The sequence below is a fragment of the Merops nubicus genome, unplaced genomic scaffold (genome assembly GCF_000691845.1).
Source record: "Merops nubicus isolate BGI_N331 unplaced genomic scaffold, ASM69184v1 scaffold5930, whole genome shotgun sequence".
NCBI lineage: Eukaryota > Metazoa > Chordata > Aves > Coraciiformes > Meropidae > Merops > Merops nubicus.
In genome coordinates, this window is record NW_008583443.1 from 43,295 (window position 1) to 70,414 (window position 27,120).

Consider the following 27,120-nt stretch of genomic DNA (forward strand, 5'->3'; position numbering starts at 1 on the left):
TCTTCATCGAACCCCATGAGCTTTTGTCCCGAGTTTGTCACAAGTGCATTGAGCAGCAGCGGCTGGACGACCCCGTGCTGGACAAGGTTAGTTTATCTTTACAGCAGAAAACTGTGAGGTATTTTGGGTGAGCAGAGAATTCTGGGGCTCTGATGTTTGTCCTTCGCCTCCCTTTGGATTGAACAGAACTTTCTCATAAAGGATGATTGTTGCCACTGAGCTCCTGACATTGAGGCATCCTAGTATCCATGTCCAAGAGCGGCGCTTCAGGCATCAGTCACTTCAAATCTTCCTCTAATTTTCCCTTCCCCTGTCTCAGTGTCCTGGGTGACTTTCCTCCTTCTTAACTTCTTCAGGGCTCCGATGAAGCCCGTGGGGTGCAGGGAGGTAGGAGGTAAACCTCTCGTGCTGTCAGCTGCAGGTGTTGACACGCCACGCTCTCTCCTCTTTTTACCCAGTGCCTCTGCCCTTTTGTTTTCTGCCTGTGGTACAGTAACATCTCCTCCTGGCCTGACGTGTCACTCTGAACAACACATTAGAGCCTGCAGCTCCCCACTGAGCTCCCGTTGCCAGACCAGCTGGTTGCCTGGCACACTCAGAGTGACCCGGAGCTGTGATGAGGCTGTGGGGAGCTAACAGGAGAAAATCCAGGCTGGCATTGCAGCCCAGCCCTCCCGTTCTGCCCTGGGGACCGTGCAGGCTGACACGGTGTGGAGTGATGTGTCTGTGTCCTCTGGCAGTCCTACAGGCAGGGCAGCAGAGATGGATCCTGCTGGATCCTGTTCAGTGCTGGATCCCACCCCAGCTCTCCTCGGCCCTTGAGGAAGAGCTCTCCAGTACAACGCCTGGAGCAGGAGATGCATCTTCAGTGCAGTGGAGGGGAGAGCAACACGCATTGCTTGCAACCTCCAAAATAATGCCCAAATTCTGAAACGATTCTGAAGATCAACCTTTCCAGCTTTGAAACAGTGGTTTTGGCATCAAATATTGAATCTCCAACACCTGAACACGTGGGCTTGGTTTTGCCCAGGCAGCTGGCTGCGTGAGTAGCAGGAGCTCTGCCTTCCCTATGGAGAGCAGTGAGCCAGACCACTGAGGAATGGGATACTGGGGCTGATGTTAATAGAAATAGCTGTAGGAGGTGCACCGTACAAAACAATTTTTCTAAGACACTGGTGAGGCCACACCCCAAATACTGTGTTCAGTTTTGGGCCCCTCACTACAAGAAAGACACTGGGCAATGAAGCTGGTGAAGAGTCTGGAGCATGAGTCTCATGAGGTGTGACTGAGGGAACTGGGGTTGTTTAGCCTGGAGATGAGGAAGCTCAGGGGGCACCTTGTCACTCTCTACAACAAGGTTGTAGTGAGGTGGGGTCAGTCTCTTCTTCCAAGTAACCAGTGTAAGGACAAGAGGAACTGGCCTCAAGTTGTGCCAGGGGAGGTTTAGAATGGATATTAGGAAAAAATTCTTCCCCAGAAGGGTTGTCAAGCCCTGGCCCAGGCTGCCCAGGACAGTGGTGGAGTCTCCATCCTTGGAAGGATTCAAAAGACGTGTAGACATGACACTGAGGGACACAGTTTAGTGGTGGACTTGGCAGTGCTGGGTTAGCAGTTGGACGCGATCATCTTAAAGTCTTTTCTAACCAAAATGATTTTATGATGGGTTCTGTTCTCCAGTGCTATGATAGATCCAACTTTAGGATTGAAATGTGAGCCTTGCAAAGTTTTGCTGCTCACTGAACTTTGCAAGCAATGAAAAAAGCTGCCTTATTGCAAAGATCTATCTGCCTGAAGAGAGAGAATCTGCATTTTGGACTGGCCTGTAGCACCACGGAGTGCGTGGGGGACAGCTGAGTTCGTGTTCCCTGGAGCAGGGCTGACTTGGAAACTTTGCACCCAAGTGACCTCCCATCCCCTGTGTCCTGTGACTTGCACAAAGGCCTCTCCTTCAATTCCTAACAGCCGTTTACACAGCTGGACAAATGTCTCCCCAGACCTTTGCAGTTCCCAATAAAGCTTTCCCTTTAGCAGCCACCTGCCGGCCTTTGAGCGTGAGCTTAATGCTAGCTGACAGCAGTTATTTTTAGAGATGTGGTTCATTGAAACCTGTTGTTGGTGGAAAGCTAAAATATGCACTTTAACCACCTTGGTTGAAAAACAGAGAGCTGTGGAGCTCAAGAATATAATTTTTCCTGATGACAGGGTATGCTTTAGCTACAGTACGTAGGATGCAGAAGAAGGCTCTTTGCTTTGGTCTGTGTTTTCTGTAAATAAAAGTGCAGTTTGTTGTTTAATACAATTTCCTTTTCACATGTTCTTGGATAATGAAGGATGAAAGCTTTGGAAGCAGCCCCACTGTCCATCTTTTGGATAGCACTAATGCACCAGTTGTGCCATTCCCCACATTTCCCTCCTTGCCCTGTATCTTCCTGATGATTTCAACTGTTGCATCCCCAAATAAATCTACACCAAAAGTGGGTGCCAGCTGTGTGTTATGTGAGTGGGTGTCCTTGTCCTATCATGACACTGAGCTCATGTGGGAAGAGAGCAGTGTTATCAGTAGCCCAGGTACAGTTACTAAAGTGCTGGTGTTTTGTCTGTCTTTTCTTCCTCATGTTACCTCTGCTACTGGTCACTCAGCAGTTTTTTCATACAGCAGAAATCAAAGAACCAAAACCCACCTCTCTGCTGGATCAATTTTTCAGGAAGGGGTGAAAATGTAGGAGGGGGTTGCAAGTTCAAAAGGGAAGAACATGTGGTTCAAACCAGCAAAAAGGCCAGAAGCTTTGGAAAAAGATGTAAAGGTTGCACCAACAAAATGTCCATCCAGCCATAATCTGGCCAACAGCACGTGCAGAATATTTAAATCTGCATGTAAAACAGACAGCTGTGCATGCATCTAAGCTCTGGTGTATTTTGCATCCCAAAATGTATCCTTTGTGGACTACACTGTTTGCATGTGTGCAGATTTTGCAGGTGCAACTCTAAGTGCAAATATTACGTATTTGCTGGGAGACTTCAGTGAGTAAACACGTTTCAATCCCTGTCCATCATTCTGGTTTCCATTTCAGGCTCGGATCAGGAAATTTGGACCCAAAATCTTGCAGCTGCTGACAGAGTGGACGGAGACGTTCCCATATGACTTTCAGGAAGAGAAAGAGCGGATGATTGGCCATCTGAAAGACATGATTCACAGGATAGCCCCGTGTGATGAGGTGAGGATGTCTGACATGGAATGTTGTGTGGATGTGTTAAGTTCATTTTTCCCACTTGGTTCCTCCTTTTCCTCCTTTTGCCACAATCTGTTCCGTGCCTCTTCCTGGATACTCTCAGGCTTTTGTTCTCCTTTAATGGTTCAAACCTGTAGTGGCTTCCCTGGAAGCCACACCTCTCAGTTTAGGTACTCCCCTGGCAGTGGCACGGGGACACTCTGCACTGAGGAGTGGAATTTATCCATTGCACATGGAATTGTAAGATAAGAACGTTGCCATTTTGCAGATGGAAGATCTGAAGGCAGAGCATGGGCTGAACGTGGTGGTCACAGTTCAGACAGCAGCAGAGCTGTGATCTCTCATGTTATGGTCTAGCAGAGGAGTGAAGGACTGTGACTCAAGACCAACCATCCTGGCCAAGCAGTGGCTCTGTGAGCACTCCAGGCTGTGCAGTTTAGTGAAGGAGGAGTGGAGCAAGCAGCCAGTGGTCAAGTGATTGCACTGGGGAGCTAAAAATGACCATTAGTTGCCTGAACGTAGCTGATGAAGGTTTCCTTTCTCTAAGGGCATTTATAGTCCTTTCTTGTTTCGCTTTCTCCATTTGCTTATGTCCTCCATTACCTGTGCCAAAATCTCATTTTCCATTCCTTACTTTACATGTCTTCAGTCTGGTAATTGTTTTTTTAAATGATCTTTGCATTTTGTCAGCTTTTCATTCATGACTCTGACGAGGGCTTGGCTTGCTCCTTCCTGTCCTGGGTGAAAGAGCTCACAGGCCCTGTGCTTGAGCTGCTTGATAGTGTAAAGCAGGGACCTAGACAAGAGGTGAGCAGGCACACAACAGTTTGATGCCACTGGAATCCCCATTGAAGTTCACAGGATCTGTGAGCTGAGGAAGCTCCTGTTGAATCCAGCCTGTTTGGACACTGTGGTGACATAGCAAGGAACTGTCACAGAACCTGGAATCGTTTAGGTTGGAAAAGACCTTTAAGATCATGAAGTCCAACTGTTCCCCCAGCACAGCCAAGTCCATCACTAACCCACATCCCTCAGCACCACATCTACACATCTTCTAAATCCCTCCAGGAATGGGGACTCCACCACTGCCCTGGGCAGCCTGGGCTGGGGTTTGACAACCCTTTCAGGGAAGGATTTTTTCCTGATATCTGAACTAAACCTCCCCTGGGACAATTTGAGGCTGTTTATTCTTGTTCTATTGCTTGTTACTTGGAAGAAGAGACCGACTAATGGCTCAATGGTTGGACTTGATGATCTTGGAGGTCCCTTCCAACCTAAAGGATTCTATGACATCCACGTCACTGCAAACTCTATTGCATTTAAATAAATACTCTTACATTTAAAGAACATACAAATATTCGTGGGCATGTAGCTTCTCTGGGAAGATGAAAGTGGCAGAATGCAGCGGTGTGTGGCCTGCAGAGACTCAGTCTAGATGGCTGTATGCTCTTGGTGTTCAAAATGTGTGAGCCATGTGTGTGGCAGAGCAGGACACAGTGAGTGGAGTCTCTGGGAGACCTGCTTGCCAATTCAGGTGGGTAAACCCCATAAATTAATTCAGAAACATTAAAAAATACCACAAAGTCCATAAGAATAATAAGGATAAGAGCAAATAATACGTAAAGAGTCTCTAATTACTTCTAGGTTAACCATGGGATGTGGAAAAATTCAGTTCCATTGGCTACATCAAGGGCTGGTTTCAGGCCACAGATGGGTGCAGTTCAGTAGAACAAAAAGCATATACCCATAAGGTTGAGGAAGAGAGGGTAGGAAAGAGGAGAGGAGAAACTAGGAGGGTTGCAGCACAATGAAAATTAAGTTGGACCCTCCTACCCACATGAAATATGAGAGAAATGGAAACAGATGCTCTTGGGCTGGGCTGACACCACGGCTGGCACTTTTGAGTAGCTGTAGGATGGCATGGCTGGGCTGGCCAGCCCATGGGAGAGAAGGGGTGGGAAGGGGAAGCTGTGTGACACTTTGATGGAGGTGAAGGAAACACAAAGGACTTTCAGAAAGAGACATGGTGGCCTCAGTTCCATTGACCAGAGCAGTAAAACCTCTCCCTAAAGGGGAACAGGCAAAGAACTTGCTCCTACCAACCACCAAGAAAGGTGCCTTCAGCACCTGAAGTGAGACACCCATACAGACCCACCAAAATCATGTCCACAGGAAGGAAGCAACCCGCCAAAGGGCAGAGAGCAGAGACTTTGTGGGTGTTCTTTAAAAGCAGGAGCTGTCCTGGTAAGAGCCAAAAGTGCTAAAAATAACTTTTTGCATACAAAACAATAGCTTCTTTGCCTAACCTGAGCAAGCACTGCACACACCTTTGCTCTGGAACGTGCATAGCTGTGGACCAGCACTTCTGGGTGCCCTGGGGGGCCTCAGACTAGATTAGATTCAAATCATTGTTTTTCAGATATTATTAGGCACTGTAATTGCAAGTCATTATGCCTGAGCAAAATCAATAATTAATTTAAGAAACAGCTCATATCCTACAAATTTCCTTTTTTAAGGGAGAGCACAAAAGAGTGGTTGTGCCCATTGGCTGTTTGGAAGAAAGTTGTTCCCGTTGTGACTCATAGAAATTAAAGATTGAAAGATTTGTGAGGTCATCTTGTCCATGTAGGTCAGTGCAGGATTTTCCCCTGCAGTGTGTGCTCCTGTCCTTTGTAGAGTCCACTTTCAAAAGGCTCTGTGATGTGCTTGTAAAGGTGTCCATGCTGAGAAGCATTTCTTAGTAAGTGCTGTGATTTGCATTTAGAGTCAAAAATTTTAATTAAAATTTAAGCTTCTAAGCCACCTGCTGAGGCCTGAAGTCTTCAGAGGAACTTTCCCAGTTAAGAACGAAACATTTTCTTTAAATATTAAACAGTAGTAGCTTCTTTTGACTGTTAATGTGGTGGTGAAGTGAGTCCAGCATGCAGCCCCTGTGCAACGGGGGGTCACTTTGTGGTGAGATAATTACCAGCGTGTTGAAGGTAATGAACAATGTTGTTTTCACTTACTGAACGTAGTTTAAAGAAGGGAGGAAATGCTCTAAAAGAGCAAAAGCAGGATTTAATTCTTTTTTCTCCCCCAACACACACAACAAAGCTTTCTAGGCAAGGGTGCACCCAACTGGTTTTCAGTTTCAGTGAATCTCTTCAAGAGCTCTAATTTGAGTCATTCTTTTTCTGTGTGTGTCCATTAAGTGTCTCATTTATTTCATTCTTAATTAGGTGGTTGGCTTACCTGAGCCTTTGTTTGCTGTTGTCTGTATCTGTATTTTTTTTAATGTATTCCCTACAAAACTAGATGAAACTAGATCTCTTGATCAGGATTTATTGGAAGACTGGCTAATACGTGTGTCTTTCAAGGAATTTTATGCTGCTTTTTGGCTTTTCATCCAAACAATGAAGAATTTGATACTGTACAGACATGGCTGGTCCAAGATTTCTCATCCAAACTCCTTTTTGAAAGAGAACTCTGGTTTTCAGCTAAAAGCTTTTCAGCCAAATGTTTTTATGCTTGGTAGAAAACTTGGATTTCAGAGCTGTGCCCATCCCCCACTAAAATGAATTCCCCTGTTTACAAAATAACTTCACAAAATACCAAGTATGTTGCTACTTGAATTTCCAGTAAAAAATAACATTCTATTCATCGAGCCTCGCAAGCTGTGCTGAGATTTGCAAACACACCTGGATGTACAGCAGAGAAATATTTAGATGGTGGTCAGTAGATCGGGTCCAGGACAGTCTTTGTGAATCAAAAGTGTGTCCATCTGTTTGAGTGAGGATTTACATGAAGAAGGCCAGTAGTCTCTCTTCCTTGGAGCTAGTATATATCAAGAACAGATTAAAACTGAAAGAATGGGGGGGTTAATTTTCTAAAAAATATTTCAGTTATTTATTTTTACATCTTCATCATTCAATTTTCACTCCTCCTATGTGATTTGCTTCCAAAGAGAACATGTGCTGTCATTTTCCAAGACAAGTCCCTCCTGCCCTCTAGGTATTTGCTTCATTTTGGACTTACCAGGAATATTTTGGAAAAAAAAGCCTGACTACATCTTGCTTGTCTGGCCTGTGTTCCAGCCCAGCTCAAGAGAGCATCTTCCTTGAGTGAAAGGAGAGCTCTCTCAGCAGTGTGAAACCTTCTGCTGCAAGAGCTGTTTGAAAGTTACAAAGTGTTGCAGCAAAAGTTGAAGCACTTGGGATGTTCTAAAAGTTTCCAGCCTCAGGCTGTGATGGAAACAGGGTAGACACAGGCATGTTATTCATCAGTGTGAAGCAGCAAGAGATGCTTCTTCCAGTGTGCAGATGGGACCCTGTGTGGGTGAGAAGACACTGACTCTGACTTCCAGTGCCTTGACCACCTAAACATGAGTGCTGCCAGTGCCTAACGCTGAAGACTATCCACAGTTCACAAAACTCTGAAGGAGGTAAAGGCTGAATCTAGACCATGGGATTCAGGAGTGATTCCCAGGACTTCCCTTGGGCTGCCTCCAGCCTGGGATGTGACCCAGGTGTGTGTTGGTCTTGGAGGCAAGGCACGGCCAAGTCCCCATGGTGGTGGTGAGGACAGCGTGGGGGTGCCAGGGTGTCCCTCTGCTGCAGGTACAGATGGAGCAGTGGAGGGCTCCTCGCCAGCTCTGGTTTCACACTGACAGGTTACAAACTGATGTTACTGGCAACTTGACATTACTAAATTCTGTTTGGATGGGGAATAAGGAGTTATTCCACTTACGAGCAGCCAGAGGATCTCTCCACTGTGTCTTTGTGCTGGAAGGGGAGCTGGTAGTAGACCAGTCTGCAAACTCTTTTCCCAAGCGACTGTGCTCTTTGAAATTGAGCAGACACCCGTGGCACTCAGGCCTGATGCTCCTTTCTCTGGGTGGGAAAGCTCATGAAGCTGTCTTCTTCAGCAGGGCACACCTTGTGCTCTGTGTGAGGCTTTTTCCCAAGGACATTTCCAGTTGATCCTTGTCTTTGGAGCCCATCTGCCAGTTCTTGTTCCCTCAGTTTTATGATGGCTCCATCTGTCTGCCATGAAGAGTCGAAGGCAGTTCTTTCTGCCCATCCTTCATGGCCAGGGGCTCCACTCATTGTCTGTGAAGAGTTGCTTCAGCTCTGAGAACAACCTGAGCAACTTAGTGATGATCATGCTGCTGAGCACAGGGCTGTGCCGGGAATACAGGATGAGCTTCCTTCCGTGGCAATTAACATTTCGGATGTTAAGTCCTTAAAGCTGCAGAGTGCTCAGACCACTCTAGCTGGGCAGCAAGTACCAGCTTGCTTCTGCTGCTTTCAGCTCAAAGGGATGGAGAGAATAGAGTTAGAAAAACGTCTTCTGCCTAATAAGTAAGAGTTGGTGAGGCACCACTAGCAGGGGGAGTTCTCAGCCAACACGTGGCTGACATAAAGGAGAAGAACCAAATGCTGCTGTGCCCCAGAAAGCCACAGGAGCTCCTGTTGTGGCGTTACCTCTCCTCTGATCCTGGTGTTGGCAGGAATACGTGAGTCTTGGTGCCAGCCCAACCCACCAGTCCTGCCTGCCTCTTCTCTGGACTGCTGCCTGTTTCTGTGGTCCAGAGCACTGAACTGTAATTAAACCAACTGCTTATTCTGGGCTAGGCTTGTTGAAAGTAAGATGGTAACCTGCTGCTGGCTTAGGAGTATTCTGCAGAAGGGAAAATTCAGCATAAAACCACTCCTTTGTCAAGTTTGGTGGGTGGTTTATGTTTCCTTCTCTCCCTGTCTCTTCAGGCCTACTGGAAAAAGATGAATCAGCTTTTGCAAACCCTGAATCAGAAGCTTGCAACCCTCAGCCACGGGCAAGAAGGGATCGTCAAGATCAGTGCTGCTGTCTCTGATAAGCTGGTTGCCTTTAAAAGTAAACCTCCATCAATTCAGAGAGAAATCCTGAGCGTCTGCAGTGACCCTTACACTCTGGCTCAGCAGCTGACACACGTGGAGCTGGTAAGTGGGAATGGTTCCCAACTTCTGCAGTCACAGATATTATTTGAAGCCATCAGCTCCTGAGTATTCCAGGCAGAACTGAAAAGCGCCTGCATTGCTGCAGCACACCCTGTGCTTTATCAGCACTGCAGCAGGAGGCAGGGTTTGACAGGTTAAGGGATGCTTGGGAAGCCAGCTGCAGAACCAGAGTGTTCCTGTGTGTCTTGGGGCAGGTCACGTCGCTTCTTCAGCTTGCTTATTTGTGAAATGGGAACCCTGGAGATCAAGGGGTTCTCACTTCTGCCAGGTGCTCTGAGCACCACAGCCTGAAGGTGCTATTGAAATGGCTGGTTGTTGGCCTGTGTATTAATTTGGAAGAAATTTTAACAGTTCAGATCCCTTCTCACAGATACACAAAGCATCTGAGTTGTCTGGTGTTTTTTGTTCTTCCCTTTGGGACTTTGTGGATGGACACACAAGGGTGTGCAGGTCCCACCCACGTGGAGTCACGCTGTTCCCCTCGCTGGGCTGCAGTCCCCTCTCAGACAGGCTTTTGATGGTAATCTCTCCAGCTGCAGTACCAAGACACTGGACAGACTGTTGTGTTGCACACCCTTCTCCCAGGTTCAGGTCCTCCGTGCAGACCTCCTGGATGTTCACAGAAGGAGATAAAACGTTGCTGCCATCTGCAGATCTCTTGGTGCTGTAATGATTCCCTGCTGCCTGTCCTGTAGACAGTGTTCATCCTTGAGAGGAGGGCTGGAAAAACAAACGATGAAATGGACTGTGGATTGGAGTGAATACCATGGAATTAGCCTTGACAATTCCAAAGGCAGCTGATACTCTATTTGTCAGGAAGTGGAATAGCTCAGAAAATCCAGATTTAGGATCATCTTCTCACCTTGGTTACTTTTCAGAACATGCACCTTTGTCTCTCTCTGCTTTACATAGCTTAAGCCAGAGAGTGGAAGTCCTTTTGCCTGGAGCTTTTCTCTTGCTTTCCTCTTCCTCTCCAGTACAACTGTCTTCCAAAGGGAGGTTCCCTGTAACCAGGGCACCTCTGCACTTTTGAAACTGGTGCACTCCAAGGTTTTTGTTCCACTTCATTGTAACCAGTGGCCTCTATCTTCTCTTTTGCTTACTGTATCCAATCCACCACCTGATCTGGACTAAAACTGTCTAATGCTTCCTTGTTAATAAGAATTATTTGCTATTAATAACAGTTATTTGTTAATGAGAGTCCTGTACAATCATCAGGGGCAAGATGAGAAGCCAGGGTGTACCCACAACATTTTCACTTAAGCAAAACTACTATTGATATTATTGTTGCTTGAGTGTCCTAAGTTCAGGCTGTGAGCATTCCAAAATGTCTCCTCTGAAAGACCTTTGTGACCTACAACCTCCTGAAAATATCTTTTTCTAATAAACATGTGTAAGGAAAGTGGAAAGCCTGTTATTATGAAGGCCAGTGGCTGGAACTGGCAGGTTTGCTGAGGAGCTGGTGGGGATGGCCAGTCTTTTCCTGAGGTTTGGAGGCTTTAGTTACTTTTGTGTTGCTTCATGCCTGGGAGCTCTGCAGTGTAAGCAATGCCTTTAAAGAAGGAATTGCATCCCCAGTGACTCCCTTCCCCAGTGGCACAGAGCCACCACCCCAGGGCATCACCTGAGCCTCCCTGGCTAGGGAGGTGGGTTCTGAGCCTGTGTGTGCAGATGAGCAACAGATTGCTATGGTTACCAGAGCTCAGCACTGCTGCCACTCTAGCAGCTGGGAAAGAGGGCTGGTGAGGAACGCTGGACCACAGCAGGGCTGTGGCAGCACCAAGCACAGAACTGAGGTCTGCTGGCTCCCAGATGGGGCCCTGTGCATCCAGCACCTTTCTCTCTGCACAGTGGAGAGGGCTTTTACTGTGGCTTGTCAGTAATGGGATGTATTTATTCTCGTTTTCTTCTTTCTGCTGAAATAACTCTGATTGTTCTTCTGCATTGTAATGTCTGGTGCTAGCTGGCTGTCTGCCAGTTCAGTAACAGCATTCAGAGCTGACAGATACTGGGGATGCCTTACCAAGAGAAACAGGAGAGATTCTGGGGTGCTTTCTGATTTCCTCCTTTCTCTCTTTTTCCCTCCCTCTCACAGGAGCGGCTAAGCCACATTGGACCTGAGGAGTTCGTGCAGGCATTTGTACATAAAGACCCTCTGGATGGCACCAAGGTAGGGTTTTTTGCATGCAAAGTGTTTCTTGTGATAACTGTTTGTTCTAGATGAACTGCTGTGATGAGATCCATAAAAGCAGGGCCTGGGGTTGACCGTGGCCTGGCCAAGTGATGACCTGTGTTCTCACAGCAAGGATGGGACCTGTTGGTAGAGCTCATGCTGGCAGGTCATTGCCATTCCTGGTGTGTCCCAGCCTGAGACTGGGCAACACTTGATGTTCTGCTTTCTGGCTTGCTCTGCCTAACCTGCTCTGACCAGGGCAGATGGCTTGTGGCTGGGGACAACCAGGGAATGTCTGTTCCCAGTGTTGGAGGCTGTGATGTGATGTCATGCCCAGAGTGTTTGCCCAGACACCACAGTAATGAGTCAGTGCGTCATGAATCAACAGCTTCTTCTCTGTCTACACAATAGCTCTCAGCCCAGAGCACTGCAGGGAACCAAGTGCCTGATCAGGGCTTCATCCAAAGTCTGTGGAAGCCAGTTGGAGTCTTTCCACTGATTCCAGTGGGGTTTAGAGCAATGTTTCAGTGAGGACTTCAATAAAGAAACAAAAGTCCTAGCTGGAGAGGGAGAGTCAGAGACTTCACAAACTGACAGAAAAGAAACAGGGTGGAAAATTCTTCCTCTGAGTGGCATCTGGGCTCCCACTGGGATCATACATCAATGGCAAAATTTCATCATTGGGAGAACGTAACAGGAAGACCTCTGTTTATAGTGCTGCCCAAAGAGCACCAGAATAGCTTGTAGTGGTGAAAAAATGGATGGATAGATAGATGGAGGAATAAAAAGTGCAACTCTGGGCTCTTTCCTTCTCTTTTTGGGTGTATGGAGATACTACAGTTCATTTCAGGGAGAGGGCAGAGCTGGTGTTTTGAGTATTCTGAGTGTTGGTCACATCCTTTAGGAGGGAAGCCCAATGTAGCAAAGATGTGTCAGGAACATGAAATATCAAACCAGCCACGGCGAGATTGCAGCAACCTGCTGCAAACGTGAGGGACAAGACTGGAAAAGAACAGTTGTCATTATCGAATTGAAATGAAAGAGATCAAATGAGGGCACTAAATTTGAGTGAATTTTGGAAGAGAGGGAGGTAGGCAGCACTGAGTGAAATCAAACTGCATAAAGGCACAGAGGGGGAGAAGGAAATGTTCAGGACTGAACTAATGGACACATGGCAGCTGTAGTGGTGAGTAAGATTTCAGATGAAGGGCCAGCACAGAATGCCCCAGAGAGATGAGGAGAAACTGAGGTTACCAAGTAAACGTAAGGAAACATCAGCTAAGGTGGACAGGAAGGATTAGAATGGATGTCAGAGAGCCTGAAAATAATGGTAGGATGGGGAATGTGAGCAAATCAGCTTACTGGATTATGACAAGCTCTTTGACAGTTATGCTTGTTCTTCAAATGCAAATCTGGACCCTGAGGTGCTGCCCAGGTACAGTTCTGTGACTTCAGACAAGTGCACAGTAACAGAGGGAAGCAGAAGGCACCCCTGCATTGCCTTCTGACATCACAGCAGCACCCTCCCCCAGCAGGATCTACTCAGCTAAAGCAAAACTGCCACCACATTTTCACACAAGTCGTGGCACTAACAGATTGCTGGGCTTTGAGTCAGCAAGACTGATGGAAGCAGAAGTAGTGTGGAACTTTTCTCCACCCTTTGCCTGGGCTGACCAGAGGTCCCAGCAATGGTTTAGAAGAGTATCCACTAGTGTATAGCTAAGGGGTAGCCAAGGGATGGTGTGGGACCTGGCAGAAGGCTGCACATAGCACCACAGACCTTATGTGGGGTGATGTATCATTCCCTGCCCCATGGAGAGCACCCTGCCATCCACAGGGACTGGCTCTGCTCTGAATCTCCTCCAGCTGGAGATCATATTTAGCATCTTTCTCACACGAGGGCTTCAAAAGGCTTCTCTTATGCATGTTTGTTGAGCCCTTTGAGGTGCAGATGGGAGATAGTGAGGAGGTGCTGAGAATTGTTGCCATTTATAAAGCTTGCCCTTTAAAAGCAGTCTGTTTCAACTTGAACTGCTGCACATTTTTCACAAGTGGTGTTGTATTGACTGTGGCTCTTGTGCCCTGGCACAGGACAGCAGTGTGGAGATGGAAATACCATATTCAGAACCAAACCTACATTTGCTGTGGCAGGGAACAAGAAATCCCACAGAGCACATGAAAAGGAACTGCTGTGGGTAGACAGGGGCTGCTTTGAGTTTGATATTTACAGGCTGCTTGCTGACATTTACTTTTGATGATGTTTTGAGACAGTTTTAATATCTATTATTTAATTATATGGTCTCCCCATAAAGTGGTTAGGAATTTCCAGCTTGTTAAGGTGTGCTTTGTAGCGTGGTACTCTGAGCTCTGTTTCTAAACATGCCTGTGTACAGAATCACAGGTTAATGATTTCTTACTTTGAATTACCTTGGCAATCATGCTAAGCCCCATTTCTTAAGGGGGTTTAGTCACTTGTTTCACTTGCATAACATGGGTAATCCCACTGACATGGATCTGTGTTTCTGCATTGTTGTTTTTCTTCTTAGTGGCATTTGTGGTAGTTCTGGGAAATGGTCATCTTAATAAAACAAAAAAAATCAGTATCCTCTGATACCCTCTAGTGGATGTTAATGAATGTTCAAATGAATTATGTGAACTCAAGAGAGCAGTGTGTCCTAGATGGACAGTCAAAGAATTTAGGGCTGGGAAAAGGACATCAATTCTTATAATCCCAAGTCAAATCTTCAGTCTGTGTGAACTTCCCTCTCACTCCACTGAAGTCAAGTTATCTGTGGATGGCAGAGTTGCTGGGAGAGTTCAGCCAAGTATCTGCTCCCACAGCCTGGATCAGTTGTGGGAATTTCTGTTAAGTTTCATATAAAAAAGTGGACAATGTGCTTCTTGTATTGGCTCCTACCCTTACAGACTGAGTGTGCTGTAGAAGACTGCACTTCTCTTACTGCTCCTGCATGCTCTTGTTGCTGCCTGAACCCTGCAGTGCCCAGGCTGTTAACATCCCCATGAACAAGGGTTGGTGCAGGCTGTGTCTGCACACTTGCTGCAGGCAAAATGGGGCTGTTTTCTCCACACTGGTGTGAAGTGTGCAGTGTGACACACTCAGCTAGACCCTGGGCATCTGCCAGCCACCCACCTACTCCTTGGCTGTTTGAACAGAACCCTTAACACACAGTCCTCCACGTGCATGAGGGAGGTGTGGCCAACAATTACCTTTGTGTAGCGTTTATCTTGGCGACCAGGCAGCTAAATGAAACACAGTTATATGGCTTTCTGTGCCTTTTTTCTCCCCAGTCTTGTTTCAGTGAGCAGAAGAAGACGAGTAACCTTGAGGCCTATGTGAAATGGTTCAACAGGCTCTGCTATCTTGTAGCAACAGAAATTTGCATGGTAAGTGAAAAGCAAGTGGGCTGCTGCACGGTGGGCTTGAAGTGCCAGTCTGAGGTTGTACATTAATAAGCAAACCCAGGGATTTCTTATGACCTAGCTAAGCCTCTGACAGTGAGTTTCAGTAATACTGCACTCGCAGAAGCAACCTGAGAAATGACAAACATATTGCAAAGCAGAGCTGGTGACACACAGGGGAGACGCTGTTCTCTTGATGTAGTGGGAGCACAGTGTGGAATAATGAACCCTGCAGGGAAAAAGAGAGGAAAAAATGCCTTGAATTAACCTGGGAGATTTCAGCTGGAAAATATTCTAGTGGAGCAATATTTGTTATCTGTCATCCTGAAGCTCTGTTGTGCTTGTGAATTCCCATTGCACGGCTCTTTGTCCTGCTGCCCATTACTATACCTGTGACTAGGGGGTTTTTTAACTTGGTAGTCTTTTTTAGGTTGTTTAACCTAGCCTCATCAAAATGAAATGAATGTTTTCTCCTTTCAAAAGAGTGTGGAGGGGAGAAATAGTAGTAAAAACAGCCTAGATAGCCTGTGACTCAAAAGCATGACTATTTGAAGAGCATCTTTGGAAAAGGTGAGGTGAATCCAGTCCAGTTAAAATGTGTCTTTAAAGTGTGAGCTGCCATTTGGTCTGGTCATATTGCTGAAAGGGCTGGAAGAGGGGAAGGAGATCAATGCAGTGAAACAAAGTCTTTCTGGGACAAAGACTCTGCTGCTACATGGGTGTGAAATCCTGCCCTTAGCAAAGTCTGTGCTGATGTGCCCACTGACTTGATGGAGGCCAGCAGGGAGCTGGGGCACTGCTCAGGGCTGTCTGTTCCAATTCCTGGGAATTGCTGGGAATTTCTCCTGTGCCACTGCAATGAAAGCTGTGATTCTAGAGGCTGCCAGTCACCAGCACTCACCGGACTGTTGAACAGAATTAGGGCTAGTGACTTGATAGCAGATGGCCCGAGCTGTGCACGGGCCTGTGCTCTGTCTGGAACAAATGCCCTCCAATTCTGCATATGCTTCAACAGACACTCATTTATTTTAATCTGCAGCCTGCAAAAAAGAAGCAGCGAGCACAAGTCATCGAATTCTTCATCGACGTTGCCCGAGAGTGCTTTAACATAGGGAATTTTAACTCACTGATGGCAATCATTTGTAAGTACAGCTTCTAACCAGGTCTCTCCATCTCCTGTCACATGTGAGAAAGGAAACCTGACTCTGATTCATGGCTCTTTTCTTTCTCACTTACAGCTGGAATGAACATGAGTCCAGTTTCCAGGCTAAAGAAGACTTGGTCAAAAGTGAAAACAGCCAAATTTTTCATTCTTGAGGTAAAAAAAATAATAATAATAAAAATTGTGCTGATAGACTGCTTGAATTATATTCTGGATTTTTTGTTTGTGAGTTTTCACATTGTTATGCAGGTATGAGATGTTTGCAGGCAAGTTTCACAGGCAGATTCTGGGTGAAGTTTCCCAGGTGCAGTGAGGAAGTTGTGAAGCTGCTGGTATATAGAGGGGGATAAGAGCACTCAAATAATTAGGAGGTGGGGGGAAGAGACTATATGCAAGCCATAGAGCTTCCACTGATGTCAGTCTTGTTTGGTCATGCTGAGTGTAAAGCTCCAGAGTTATGCCTTGGACATTGAGTGAGCAAGGCCTAAGGTTGTTTTTTGCATTAAGAGTACCAGGATTTGGCAGATATGAAATGCGTAGACCTTATTTTTCAGATAAAACCTCAGGAAGCTGTTACTAAAAAATCAAAGGTCCAAACAGCCATGATCTGCAGATCTCTCACTGTATCTTGGGTTCATGGGGCTTTGTGTGTACGTGGATTCTTGAAGATGTAGGCTAGGCTCTCTTCAGGGTTTGCTACAACTGAGGGAAAAATCCTCTTCAGAGGACCCAGGTCTCTTTCTAACCGACGTGTCTTCTTTTGTGTATCTAGCACCAGATGGATCCTACTGGTAACTTCTATAACTACAGGACAGCCTTGCGGGGGGCTGCTCACAGATCCCTCACCGCCCACAGCAACAGGGAGAAGGTGGGTGTGACCACGTCCCGTTCATCTCCAGGGGTGCTGTGCCCTGCTGCTGAGAGTCAGGGGCTCAAAGGCTTGATGCAGGTGCTCTCCTCCCTTCCATGGGTCACCAGTGCAAGGCTCGTGCACTGCTGAAGGCCAATGGAAATGGAAATCCCTGGCTGAAAGGAGTCTGAAACACATCACAGGGCTTTTGTGGACTTGCTGTCAGATACTGGAGAGCTAAAGCATGCAGGGCACACAGCCTGGAGGACTTTCTTGCAAGCATCTCTATATCCCTGGAAAATTCACACTGTTTAGATGGCCAAACCTGGTGGAACAGGTATTCCAGATTAAAGTTACATTTATTTGTTGTGGGGCACCAGCCAGGCAGGCCCAGGTGGAGCTGTGCTTTTGTTCCAGCTGTGCCAGCCCAGCCTCTGTGCAGACAAGCCCCTGGTGTGTAGTGTGTGATTGGAGACAGAGAGCAAAGGGCACAGCACCAGAGATGAGTGTCCTCCATTTACAGGGGGGAAAGATAGCTCACCACAAGTCCTCCAAAGATGACTGGTCTGAATCCCTTGCAACAAATTTGAGGTGAAATTCTGTCCTTGTGAATTTTCATTTCATTTGGTTGTTGCTGCCATCTGGATGAGCAAGAACTGAAGTATTTTATCAGTGTTGATGACAGATGTGCAGCTTTCTGAGATATCAGTGATGCTGCAAAAATCAGATTGACAAGATCCTCCTGTTCTGTGCACTATGTTTCCTGTTAATTTTCTTATTTCTCTATTAAATTCTCTTTTTTTGTTGTTGGTTTATGAAAGAGGATTTGTTTTTAACGTTGCAATTGCACACAGTCATAAATAGGTAATATCTGTGCAAAGCATGGCTAAGGTAAAGTAGATACTGCATGAGGAAACATAATATGGAATTTAGTATTCATTCAGTAGAGGAGCCAGGCCAGATGCTAATCTCACATCCCTGTGAATTTGATGCAAATCTGCTGAGGCTAATGGAACCTCACAGCATTTGCAGTGAAATGGGATCAGCTTCTGGGGGCAGGCTGACTCTGCTGCAATGAGGGTGTGCTGAGTTGTTCTGAAAAGCACTTCTCTGTGCAGAGAAGAGATGATGGCTTTGAATGTTTGTGCCTGGCAGAGAAATTCTTTAAGTCTCACACACCACAGCAAGAACCTGTCAGTCTGAGATGCTTCTGCAGTTCAGTTCTTCTGCAACGATATATTCAAACCAGTTGCTTTATTATTTGACTTAATTACCTGTGGAAGTCAGCAATCTCTGTCCTATCTCTGCCCCTAGCTGGCTGAGGGTGGAGGGGTTATTAGATTGAAAGGAATCTATTTTACATAAGAAAAAGCCCATATTCTGTTTCCCTTGTGTGGATAACAGTTCAAGAGAAGGCTCAAGAGTGTGATTTGGTAGCGACTCACGCAGGGCACTTTACACTGTCAGACACAGCACATCAGGTCATTCTTGCTGCAGGAATTAAGGAATTTTGTTTCTTTTTATAAGCAAGTTTATCAGTTATTTGTTGTAATGATTTTTGAATAAAATTGAAAGAGCACAACCACTTTTCTGACAGAAAATGTTGTGTTGTTACTCGGCAAACCTGTAGCAAAGCTCACTCTGAAGAAAATTCTGGTAACTCCACCACTTCCCTGGGCAGCCTGTTCCAGGACTTTACAACCCCTTCTGTGAAGACATTTTTCCTGATGCCCAACCGAAACCTCCCCTGGCACAGTTTGAGGCTGTTTCCTCTTGTCCTGTCACTTGTTCCTTGGGAGAAGAGACCAACATTCACCTTGCTACAGCCTCCTGTCAGGGAGTTGTAGGGATGGATGAGGTCTGTCCTCAGCCTCCTCTTCTCCAGACTAAACCACCCCAGGTCCCTCAGCTGCTCTGCTAAGACTTGTTCTCTAGACCCCTAGGTGCAACACAGCAGCAAAAATAAACCTGCCAAAGTGCAGGGTGAGAGAACTGGCAATGGAGTGATGGTTCACGCAGAATTTGGGGAGGGGGCTGTGTAGTTGTTAGCAGCTAAGTCTGGTTTTATTTATGCACTCAGCTGACCACATGCCACCTCCAAAATTAAGTCATTCCACTGGGAAACCCCTCTAATGACATGTCTGTGGCTTTGAAATGTCAGGAGGACGTGCAGTGCAGTCCTGTGTGCTGTTGCCCTCCTGCACTATGGAAGAAGAACATGTCTGGTCTCATTAGCTCTCTTCTTTCTGCAGGAGGCAATTGTCCTTCAGCGTGTGGGTGGGTTGGATGGCCCAGGGAGGGGGAATCAGAAGGGAGTGAAATACGAGGTTCTGGCACTCACCCAGATTTTGTGCTAGCAAAGTGCTGGGATTGAAGCCAGCGTTAGAGCGTAGCTAGAGCCACGTCTGTTGCTACAGAAATTTGGAAAACAAAACATAAAGGGTAAGATATTTTTATTAGGGAAATCACATTTTGGTGACTCAAAGACAGAAGTCTGGAAATGTGTAGAGAATTGGTATCCTAGGGTGTGTCTTTGAGGCCTGCTGGATGCAGATGAGCCCTGCTCGTGCTCTGGGCTGAGTGGTGGCTGTGTTAGCATGGCACAGAGCCCACGTCGTGCACCTTCCCTCTCAGCAAGGCCTTTCTTCTGCATTTAGCACCACTGGTGATGGTCACCCAGCCCCCAGGCAGTGTGGAGCGAGGCAGAACAACCTCACATCTGCCTGCAGAAATTATGTAGACAGAACCTGGCAGTAATTCCTAGCTGGGGATCAGTGTCTGGCTCCAAGCTCTCTGCATCTTTTCACCTTGTAAGACCACACTAGTTACAGGGTAGTCATCATTTTTGGTGGAAAACAAACCATGTAGAATGAATCGTGGTAATGGGCTGTGTTCTTTAACTCAGGTTGATTGATCTCGTTTGGATGACATAGAAATGAATCCTGAAACACACACAGCCCAGTTTGAGTAGGAATTGCTCCACCTCACCCTGATAGGAGGGCTCAGCATTTGGGGGGTTAGGCTGTGCTTGTTTCCATTCCTCTGTTGTATCAGTGGGATGCGTTGGGATAATGCCAGTGGATCTTGGAGTGTCAGTCCAGGCTTTTTAAGGCTATTGCACTGACATTACAGAGTTTATCTGTAGCTGTCCCATAAGAAAAGCCAGCAGAGATGCAGATCTTTAGCAGTTTACTGCACATGGTATTTTAGCTGAAACAGAAATTGGCTTCCACTTTCCCAGCAAGGGTTGGTAGTGGCCTGTAGATTCCTTGCCTCAGTAAGTGCTTTCACATCTATGACCTGCTCGCATTCCCTGTTGCCTCGTGCAGGCTGTAGGCTGGAAAGGAACAGCTGCCAGTCCTGTTCTAGCTCCATTTCAGGTCCTGTCACAGCTGATGTGCAGCATGAGAGAGAGTAACAGTACAGCATTAAAGACTTAACTAAAGGATTGCTCCCGTGCCTGCTCTTGCATGTCATGAAGGCACTTCAACTTTGCTGCACACATAACAAGCTACAGTTCACTTAATGTACAAATAGAATGGTGGAAGCATTTGGACACCACCTAAAGGAAAGGGCTTTCCTCAAAGTTTGTGGTGATTAAGTTTATATTTAGTAGCTTAAAAGACAGGTGTTGCTGCCTTGGAAAAATGCTCACAGAGGTGGCTGCTGACCTCACAGCTCAAACTCTCCAGGTGGCCCTTCCCTATCCCAGTGCCAGTGCTGGAGGGGTGGGTGGACTCAGAGCTGACTATTGAATGCCAGAGCCCTGGGAGTCACCTTTGTCATGGACTGGTCCTTTGTGTTTCCTTCCTTGGCCCTTCAAGCTGAGGCATGAGAGGACTCGGGGAGAGGCTGCTGCTCTCTGGGGCTCTGCTGAAGTGATGTGCTTCAGGAGTGCTGTTGCTGCTTTCTGCTGCAGAACATCTGGCATCAGTTTATGCCTGGTGTAACTCCATTGATTTTAAGAGTCTTCACTTAGCAGTAGACCTTTTCTATAGCAAATGATGGCCTGACTCAGATGGGTTGGAGAGAAGGCTTATGCCACTTTGGTCTGGATGATGCCAGGGCTTATTTGGAGAGCTACAATGATCTCCCTGGCTACTGTTGGCAGTTTCCTGTCAGCTAACTTAGTGTTTTTAATCCTAATGTCTGCAGGTTAATTTGGAGAAGCAGGTAGGACTAATCAGGCATCAGGCAGGAAATTATATGCCTGGAGAGGTAGCTGTGCATGGAGCTGTTGAAAATGAAGCAGCTCCATTAACTGTTTGTAGACAAGTCCTTGGTCATCAAATTTTACTCTGTTGTCCTTTGTTCAGGGACATTACTGGATTTTGCTCAACTCATGTGTTCAACATCTTTGCTTACAAAGACCCAACAGAAAATGGAAGAGTTCTGCTGGTTTGCACTTTGCTGCCTGACCTTGTCATCAAACAGTGATGCTGTCGATAATAAACTGGGTTATTAGCATTTTCTTAGTCGGGTTATTCTGCTCAGTGAAGACTGGGTTCAGTCCCCATTTATTTCAGTGTATGTTCTGCTCGTGGCTGGAGGTGTCTCTGTACCCACTGCCCTTCTGCTTGCCTCTCACTGTACTGCTTTTAAGTGTCTAGCACACTGTAAAGTTAATATTTTTTTTTCTCCTCTCTCCTGATTGAGTTCTCCTTTCATGCAGAGAAAATACTGAACTGCAAAGATAACAGTGATGTCATTTCTCTTCACAGATTGTGATCCCCTTCTTCAGCCTGTTGATCAAAGACATTTATTTTTTGAATGAAGGATGTGCTAATCGCCTTCCAAATGGACACGTCAACTTTGAAGTAAGATCTGAAGAATGTTTGTGTCTGTCCCATTCTGATAGCACCATCTGAGACCTTTTGCCTGCAATTTCAGCACAGGCCAGCAAAGCCTGAATATGCCAGACTGAGTGATCTCAAGTGACTGTGTGAACCAATCCCAGAATGTTTTGGGTTTTTTTTAAATAATTAATATGTGTATTTTATATAAACATCCTGACTGGCTTGATGTTGGTTGGCTGCTAGAAAGACAGTGTCAGCAGTGTAAATGACTATACTTAGGGTTTGGAGAGGAAGATGGTTTTTCCAGAAAACATGGAAAACTATTTTTCTTACGTAGACACATAAGTCACTATAAAATGCTTTGTACTTTATTTGCCTTTCTAGCCCTTTCTCAATTTCAATCAAGAGCTTTGGCAAAGTAAGACACAGTGGTCATTAAAGAAAAATTAGAATACAAGCAGAATGACAGGTAGGGTCTGTACACAGACTCTGTAGGTGTATACGCCCTGTTCACAGAGTCACTGTGTCCCTGAGGTAAATGTCATGCCACTAATGTAAGGATTCAGATGAGTTCTCTCCAGCCTGTAGGTTTTAAACAGAAGAATTTCTATTGAAAGCAGTAGAAGGATTTCTTCAGCATCACTTTGATTGCATTAAATCTCTCCTTCAGTTATTGGCATTGTGAGATAGTGAGTAATGCATAAAACACTGAGCCTGGCATCACCTTAAATTAGAGCAGAACCATTAGAAGCCCTGAGGAGTTGTGGGGTGCTGGAGTCACTCCACTTCATGTAATTTATATCTAATTATGTGCCCTCCTGTTCCATCAAAGTTTGTCCTCTCTTCTTAAGTACATAGGAGTAACCCATACCTCTGTTGGTGGATACATTTCACTTGAAGTACAAAGTGAGACAGCTTGTAAGAAGAAACATAGCTCACCATTTCCTCTCTCTCCCCTGTAAATGAACTGTGAAAACATACCCATCTAAAACATACAGGGCTCTTTTCTCCTCCTGTCCTTGTGGTTGGCACGAGGGATCCTGGATCTCAGTCTTCTGCTTGGCTGTGGTTTAATGAGAGTATCTTACTGTATCTGAGTGGAATGGTTTTATGTTTACAGAAATTTCTGGAACTGGCGAAGCAAGTAGGAGAATTTATAACATGGAAGCAAGTGGAATGCCCCTTTGAACAAGATCCCAACATTATTCACTACTTGCATACTGCTCCCATTTTTACTGAAGATGGTAAGACTCTATGTAATCTCTATTCACTGCAAATGTCTCTTCATCACTACTAATTAAGACCTCAATCCATGCTTTGGTGATCTCTCACACTGACCAGTCCCAGTTTTCTGTAGCTCTGCTGTCACACAGCCCACTTATCCCCAGTCTGTCAACACGTTTTTGCAAATACAGCCTTCTAGCTCCTGAAGCTGCTGCCTGATTGCTTCCCTCTTGCCCACAAGGCATTTACTCTTTCTTTCAAAAAGAGGCCACACAACCGTGCTGTGGACTTGTGTGAATGTCAGCTGTCCCTTGGCCACCCATTCTGTGATTGATGGAGCCAGAACTAATCTCTTCCACAAACCAACACTGTCAGCTCTTCAGTGAGCACAGCCCAGGGCACTGGTAGTCCATCTGACCTCCTCCACTACAGCAAAGGAAAATGTTATCTACAGAAGAGAATTTTTAAGAAAATCTTTTCTTGTCATTCATTTAAGCTGTAGCTATGGCAGCACTGTTCTGAAATGATTTCTCTGATTGTCTTTTTATACTCCCCTGCCCTCTTCCATTTGCTATCCAGCATGTCAGACTGTGTCATTTCATGTTGGCTTGTGTCACTTGCCTCTTTGTCACACAGAATTGCCCATAGCTATATTCCCAAAAGCCATACTGGGGTTTATTTCTTCTTGATTCTACAGGCAGTTTTCTGTACGAATCCAAGTTAACCAGACTAGATAGTTTTTATTTCACAGACTACTTCAGAACACAAAATACTGCTTCAAAAATCCTGCCTAAATGCTGAGAGACTGCCTAAATAGACTAATTAATGGCAGTAGTACATATCAAAAGGAGATAGGATGGAGGCATTGGTTCTGGTTTTAGGCTCCAAAGGGATAGAAAGTGAGTGAGGGTTAAAAGCACAGTTTTCAGGCTGCTGAAGTAAAAAAGGGTGATCTCAACCCACTAACTGTTGGCAGATTTTCTCTCTCATGCCCTCCTCTATATTCACACTGCTCTTACAAGATGCCCTTGGCAGAAGCTGCAGATGACCCCCCTGTTACCCAGGGGAAGTGCAGAGCAGAAAGACCCACCCTGAGTAAAAGGTGGGAGGATATATTAGAGACATGCAGCAGTGGTATGTGAAACACAGCTGTACTGGGCTGCTCACAGCATGAGCCAACATCTGAGTATTAAAATGCAGTTGAAGTGGTTCCAGCATTAGAGGACAAAGCATCACTAAACAAAGTGTGTGAACACAAATCGCATCCTCCTTAAACAAAAATCTGTGAAGACAGTAGGACACTAATGCACAGCTTTTGCAGAGGAGACTCTGCAGCCTAGACACATTTTGGTGTCATAACATGCATCCCACAGTGCCAAGTTTCACAGGGGAAAAAAGATGTGTTTATTTTCTTCTGCCGTGTTCCTTCTCTGGTTTCTGTAACTCATGCTTACCTTGAGGGTGTTCTGTATCCATTTAAGATACTGTGAGGGCACAAGCTTTAAAAAGACTGAGGCAGATAAAGCTGTGTTAAGTGATGGGAATGTCCTTAATTTTAAGATGTTTATTTCTTTAGCTGTCAGCTCTCTCCATCTCCTTTTTTTAGTGTTCATGTAACACTTCAGTGGCAGTGCTGTGATGAAGTAAATAGGCCCAAATTTCCATATGCAAAACCAGAGACCATTTAACTCCCTTGCATTGTTATAAGGAGGTCATGATAACACATTTTAACTCTTGGCTCCTTTGCTGTTCCATCAGAATTAACCTAACAGCTTTCCAAAAGCAGATAAGTGAGCTGAACACCAGTGTCCTACTGATTACCACCTCCCTGGTGGGCCATGAAGTTTTAAAGTGTCTCCTGCTGTGTGGTACAATATAGGACACACAAGAATGTAGAGAGATAAAGGGTTACTGTTGGAATAACACATATTTACCTTCCAGGTTTGTATCTGGCTTCCTATGAAAGTGAAAGTCCAGAAAACCAGACAGAAAAAGACAGGTGGAAATCCTTAAGGTAAGCCCTCATTTTATCAGCTTATTTCTAAAGTAGCTCCATCTCTGATAGTCCAAGCTTGTGAAGTGCTGGCATTTAAAACGTGACCTCTGATGGAGGGCTTTCCATTTATGACTAATCTACAGAGCTGAGGCTGCACTGGTAGAAGCTAATCATAACCTCAAATTATCCACCCTTTGAAGTATACCCTCCACTTGTGCATTTGTACAGTGCTGCACCCATGCAAAAGGGGCCTGGTGTAGATGGAAAATGCCCTGGGCTAACGGGATCTCCCTACAGTTTACACCTCTTAGAAAATGGTTTGGTGTAAGTGAGAATCTGAAAAGAGTGAGTTAAAAAGGCAAGCAAACCAAAAAAAAAAATCCCACAAAACCAACTCAGCTTTATCTTTGCATTTTTTTCATTGTTCTTACGTTTTAAATTTACAGGTCTACTATTTTAGGAAAGACTTGAAGATTAAGAGATTATTGCAGTAGGTCAAGGAAAAGAAATCCGCAGACATTTTGCACTACTGATTCCAAAGATGCCTGTTTGGGATTTAGACAATTTTTTTTGTTTTGTTTGAGTTTTTTGTTGGTTTTTTTTGACTGCCTAACGTGATGGATGAACTGGATTCATCCACTGAAATCAAGAGAAGTGTGTGCACAATGACGTTTTTCTAACTATGAGACGTCCAGAGGAAGGACAGACAAAACTATTTGTGGCTGTGCCCAAACTGCATCAGGATCACTGTAATTTTTGCCTCTGAAGGAAAACATAAAATCAGGAGCATGGAGAACCACGGTACTGCAAAAGAGAACAGAAAAGTATAAAAAAAAAAAAAAAGGAAAACGGAAAATAAGCATTAATATTTCAGAAGCAGGTGCTTCAGACAGCAGCTCTTTAAACCCTCTGAGGATTGTAAAATTAAATCACAGACACAGCAGCAATCTGGTTCATTGCTGAATGAAGAAAGAAGAACTTAATCTTACATTAGCAGTCCCCCAGCCTTGTTGAACAAAGCACTGACTGCTCGAGGCAGAAGCTTCCAGAGGATGAAGACTGACATGGCTCACCTATGGACCACATCGGCGTGGGGCTGGCCTACAAACCCCTCCAGTTTCTACAGAGGACAACCTGAAGTATGACTGTTGCTTAGTTATTCTTCCCACCACTGTTGTTGCTTTCCTTACTGTGAATCTGGGCAGGGCTGAGGAGGGTGCAGAGTGTAGATGGTCCCACCCCAGCACCACCTCTGAGGGTGAAGTGAAGCAGCAAATGGCTCTGAACTCAACGTACCTCGGTTTAATGTTTGTAGAGTGTTCCCTGAGATTGTTGATGCTGAGTTGCATCTTTTAGAGGGTTTTATCACACTTAGAGAAAAAAGATACCAATTATCATTTGAAAACAATTGTCATGTTCCAATTAATACAGTACTTTTATTTTGCAACCCTAAGAGGATAGGGAAGGGGGGTAATGGCTCTGAATTTGGGAACTACGTGGTATGTTTTAAAAAAGACAAAGGGTTTCAGGGTAGAATGAATGCACTAAATTTGTTATTCATGAGCAGATAACCATATTTCTCTGTTTTTATTGTTTTTAGGATCTAAACCATGTTCACCATTTCCTTGCAGACAATATGAAGTAGGGACTATGTCTTGTGTTTGAAGTTGTATGATAATCAAGGTGCTACTGTAACATGTATGTTAAATTATAATGAACTATATGGATATTAGATTCAAAAGCCCTAACAGTAGATTAATTGTATGTATGTGGAAGGAATGTTCCAACCTGCCCCAGAAAAGGCCTCAAAAAAGCTTACATGAAACCTAAATGCCACCTGATGCTGAGCTTTGCATTTTGCTACTGACTTGGTGCTGGCCTTTTCAGATGTTCCAGTCTTTCTCTCTCTACAGCAGAAGGATGTAACCCTTTCTTTGAGATTGGTAATAGTTTCATTTCAATATAGAGTGATTCTAAGTGGCTCTAGTGTTTTGAAAAATTAGGCTGATCACAAAACCTGGCTGTGCTGGCTTGTGCATTTAGCCAGAGAACTGGAACTGCTCCTGCCCTCTGCCAGGCCTCAGAAGTTATCCATGCCTGAGTGAGCTCTTGAAATGTGAGGCACTGGTGAGCTAGTGTTTGAGGGCAGCTCTGGCAGTTGGGCTGCTCAGGAGTGCAGCAGCCTGAGGCGTGGGCTCTGTATGATACACTGAAGGTTTGTGGAGTCTGCAGTGCAGTTCTTACGTTGGGTTTTGGTCCTGTGCAGTCTGGATCGTGGCCACCTGGAATGC

General features: G+C 45.4%; 1 protein-coding gene across 1 annotated transcript in view; it reads left to right on the top strand.

The window, feature by feature from the left end:
• Window positions 1-25,300, top strand: part of LOC103773281 (ras-GEF domain-containing family member 1C-like) — a 27,148-nt gene extending 1,848 nt beyond the window's left edge. The window contains 12 exon segments of the mRNA XM_008940648.1: window positions 1-86; window positions 3,072-3,215; window positions 8,978-9,190; window positions 11,304-11,378; window positions 14,691-14,786; window positions 15,841-15,943; window positions 16,040-16,119; window positions 16,736-16,831; window positions 21,535-21,630; window positions 22,730-22,853; window positions 24,775-24,847; window positions 25,276-25,300. The exon segment at window positions 1-86 is cut by the window's left edge and continues 31 nt beyond it. Of these exon segments, the coding sequence (XP_008938896.1) occupies window positions 1-86; window positions 3,072-3,215; window positions 8,978-9,190; window positions 11,304-11,378; window positions 14,691-14,786; window positions 15,841-15,943; window positions 16,040-16,119; window positions 16,736-16,831; window positions 21,535-21,630; window positions 22,730-22,853; window positions 24,775-24,847; window positions 25,276-25,300 (1,211 nt within the window).
• Window positions 25,301-27,120: the final 1,820 nt, after the last annotated feature.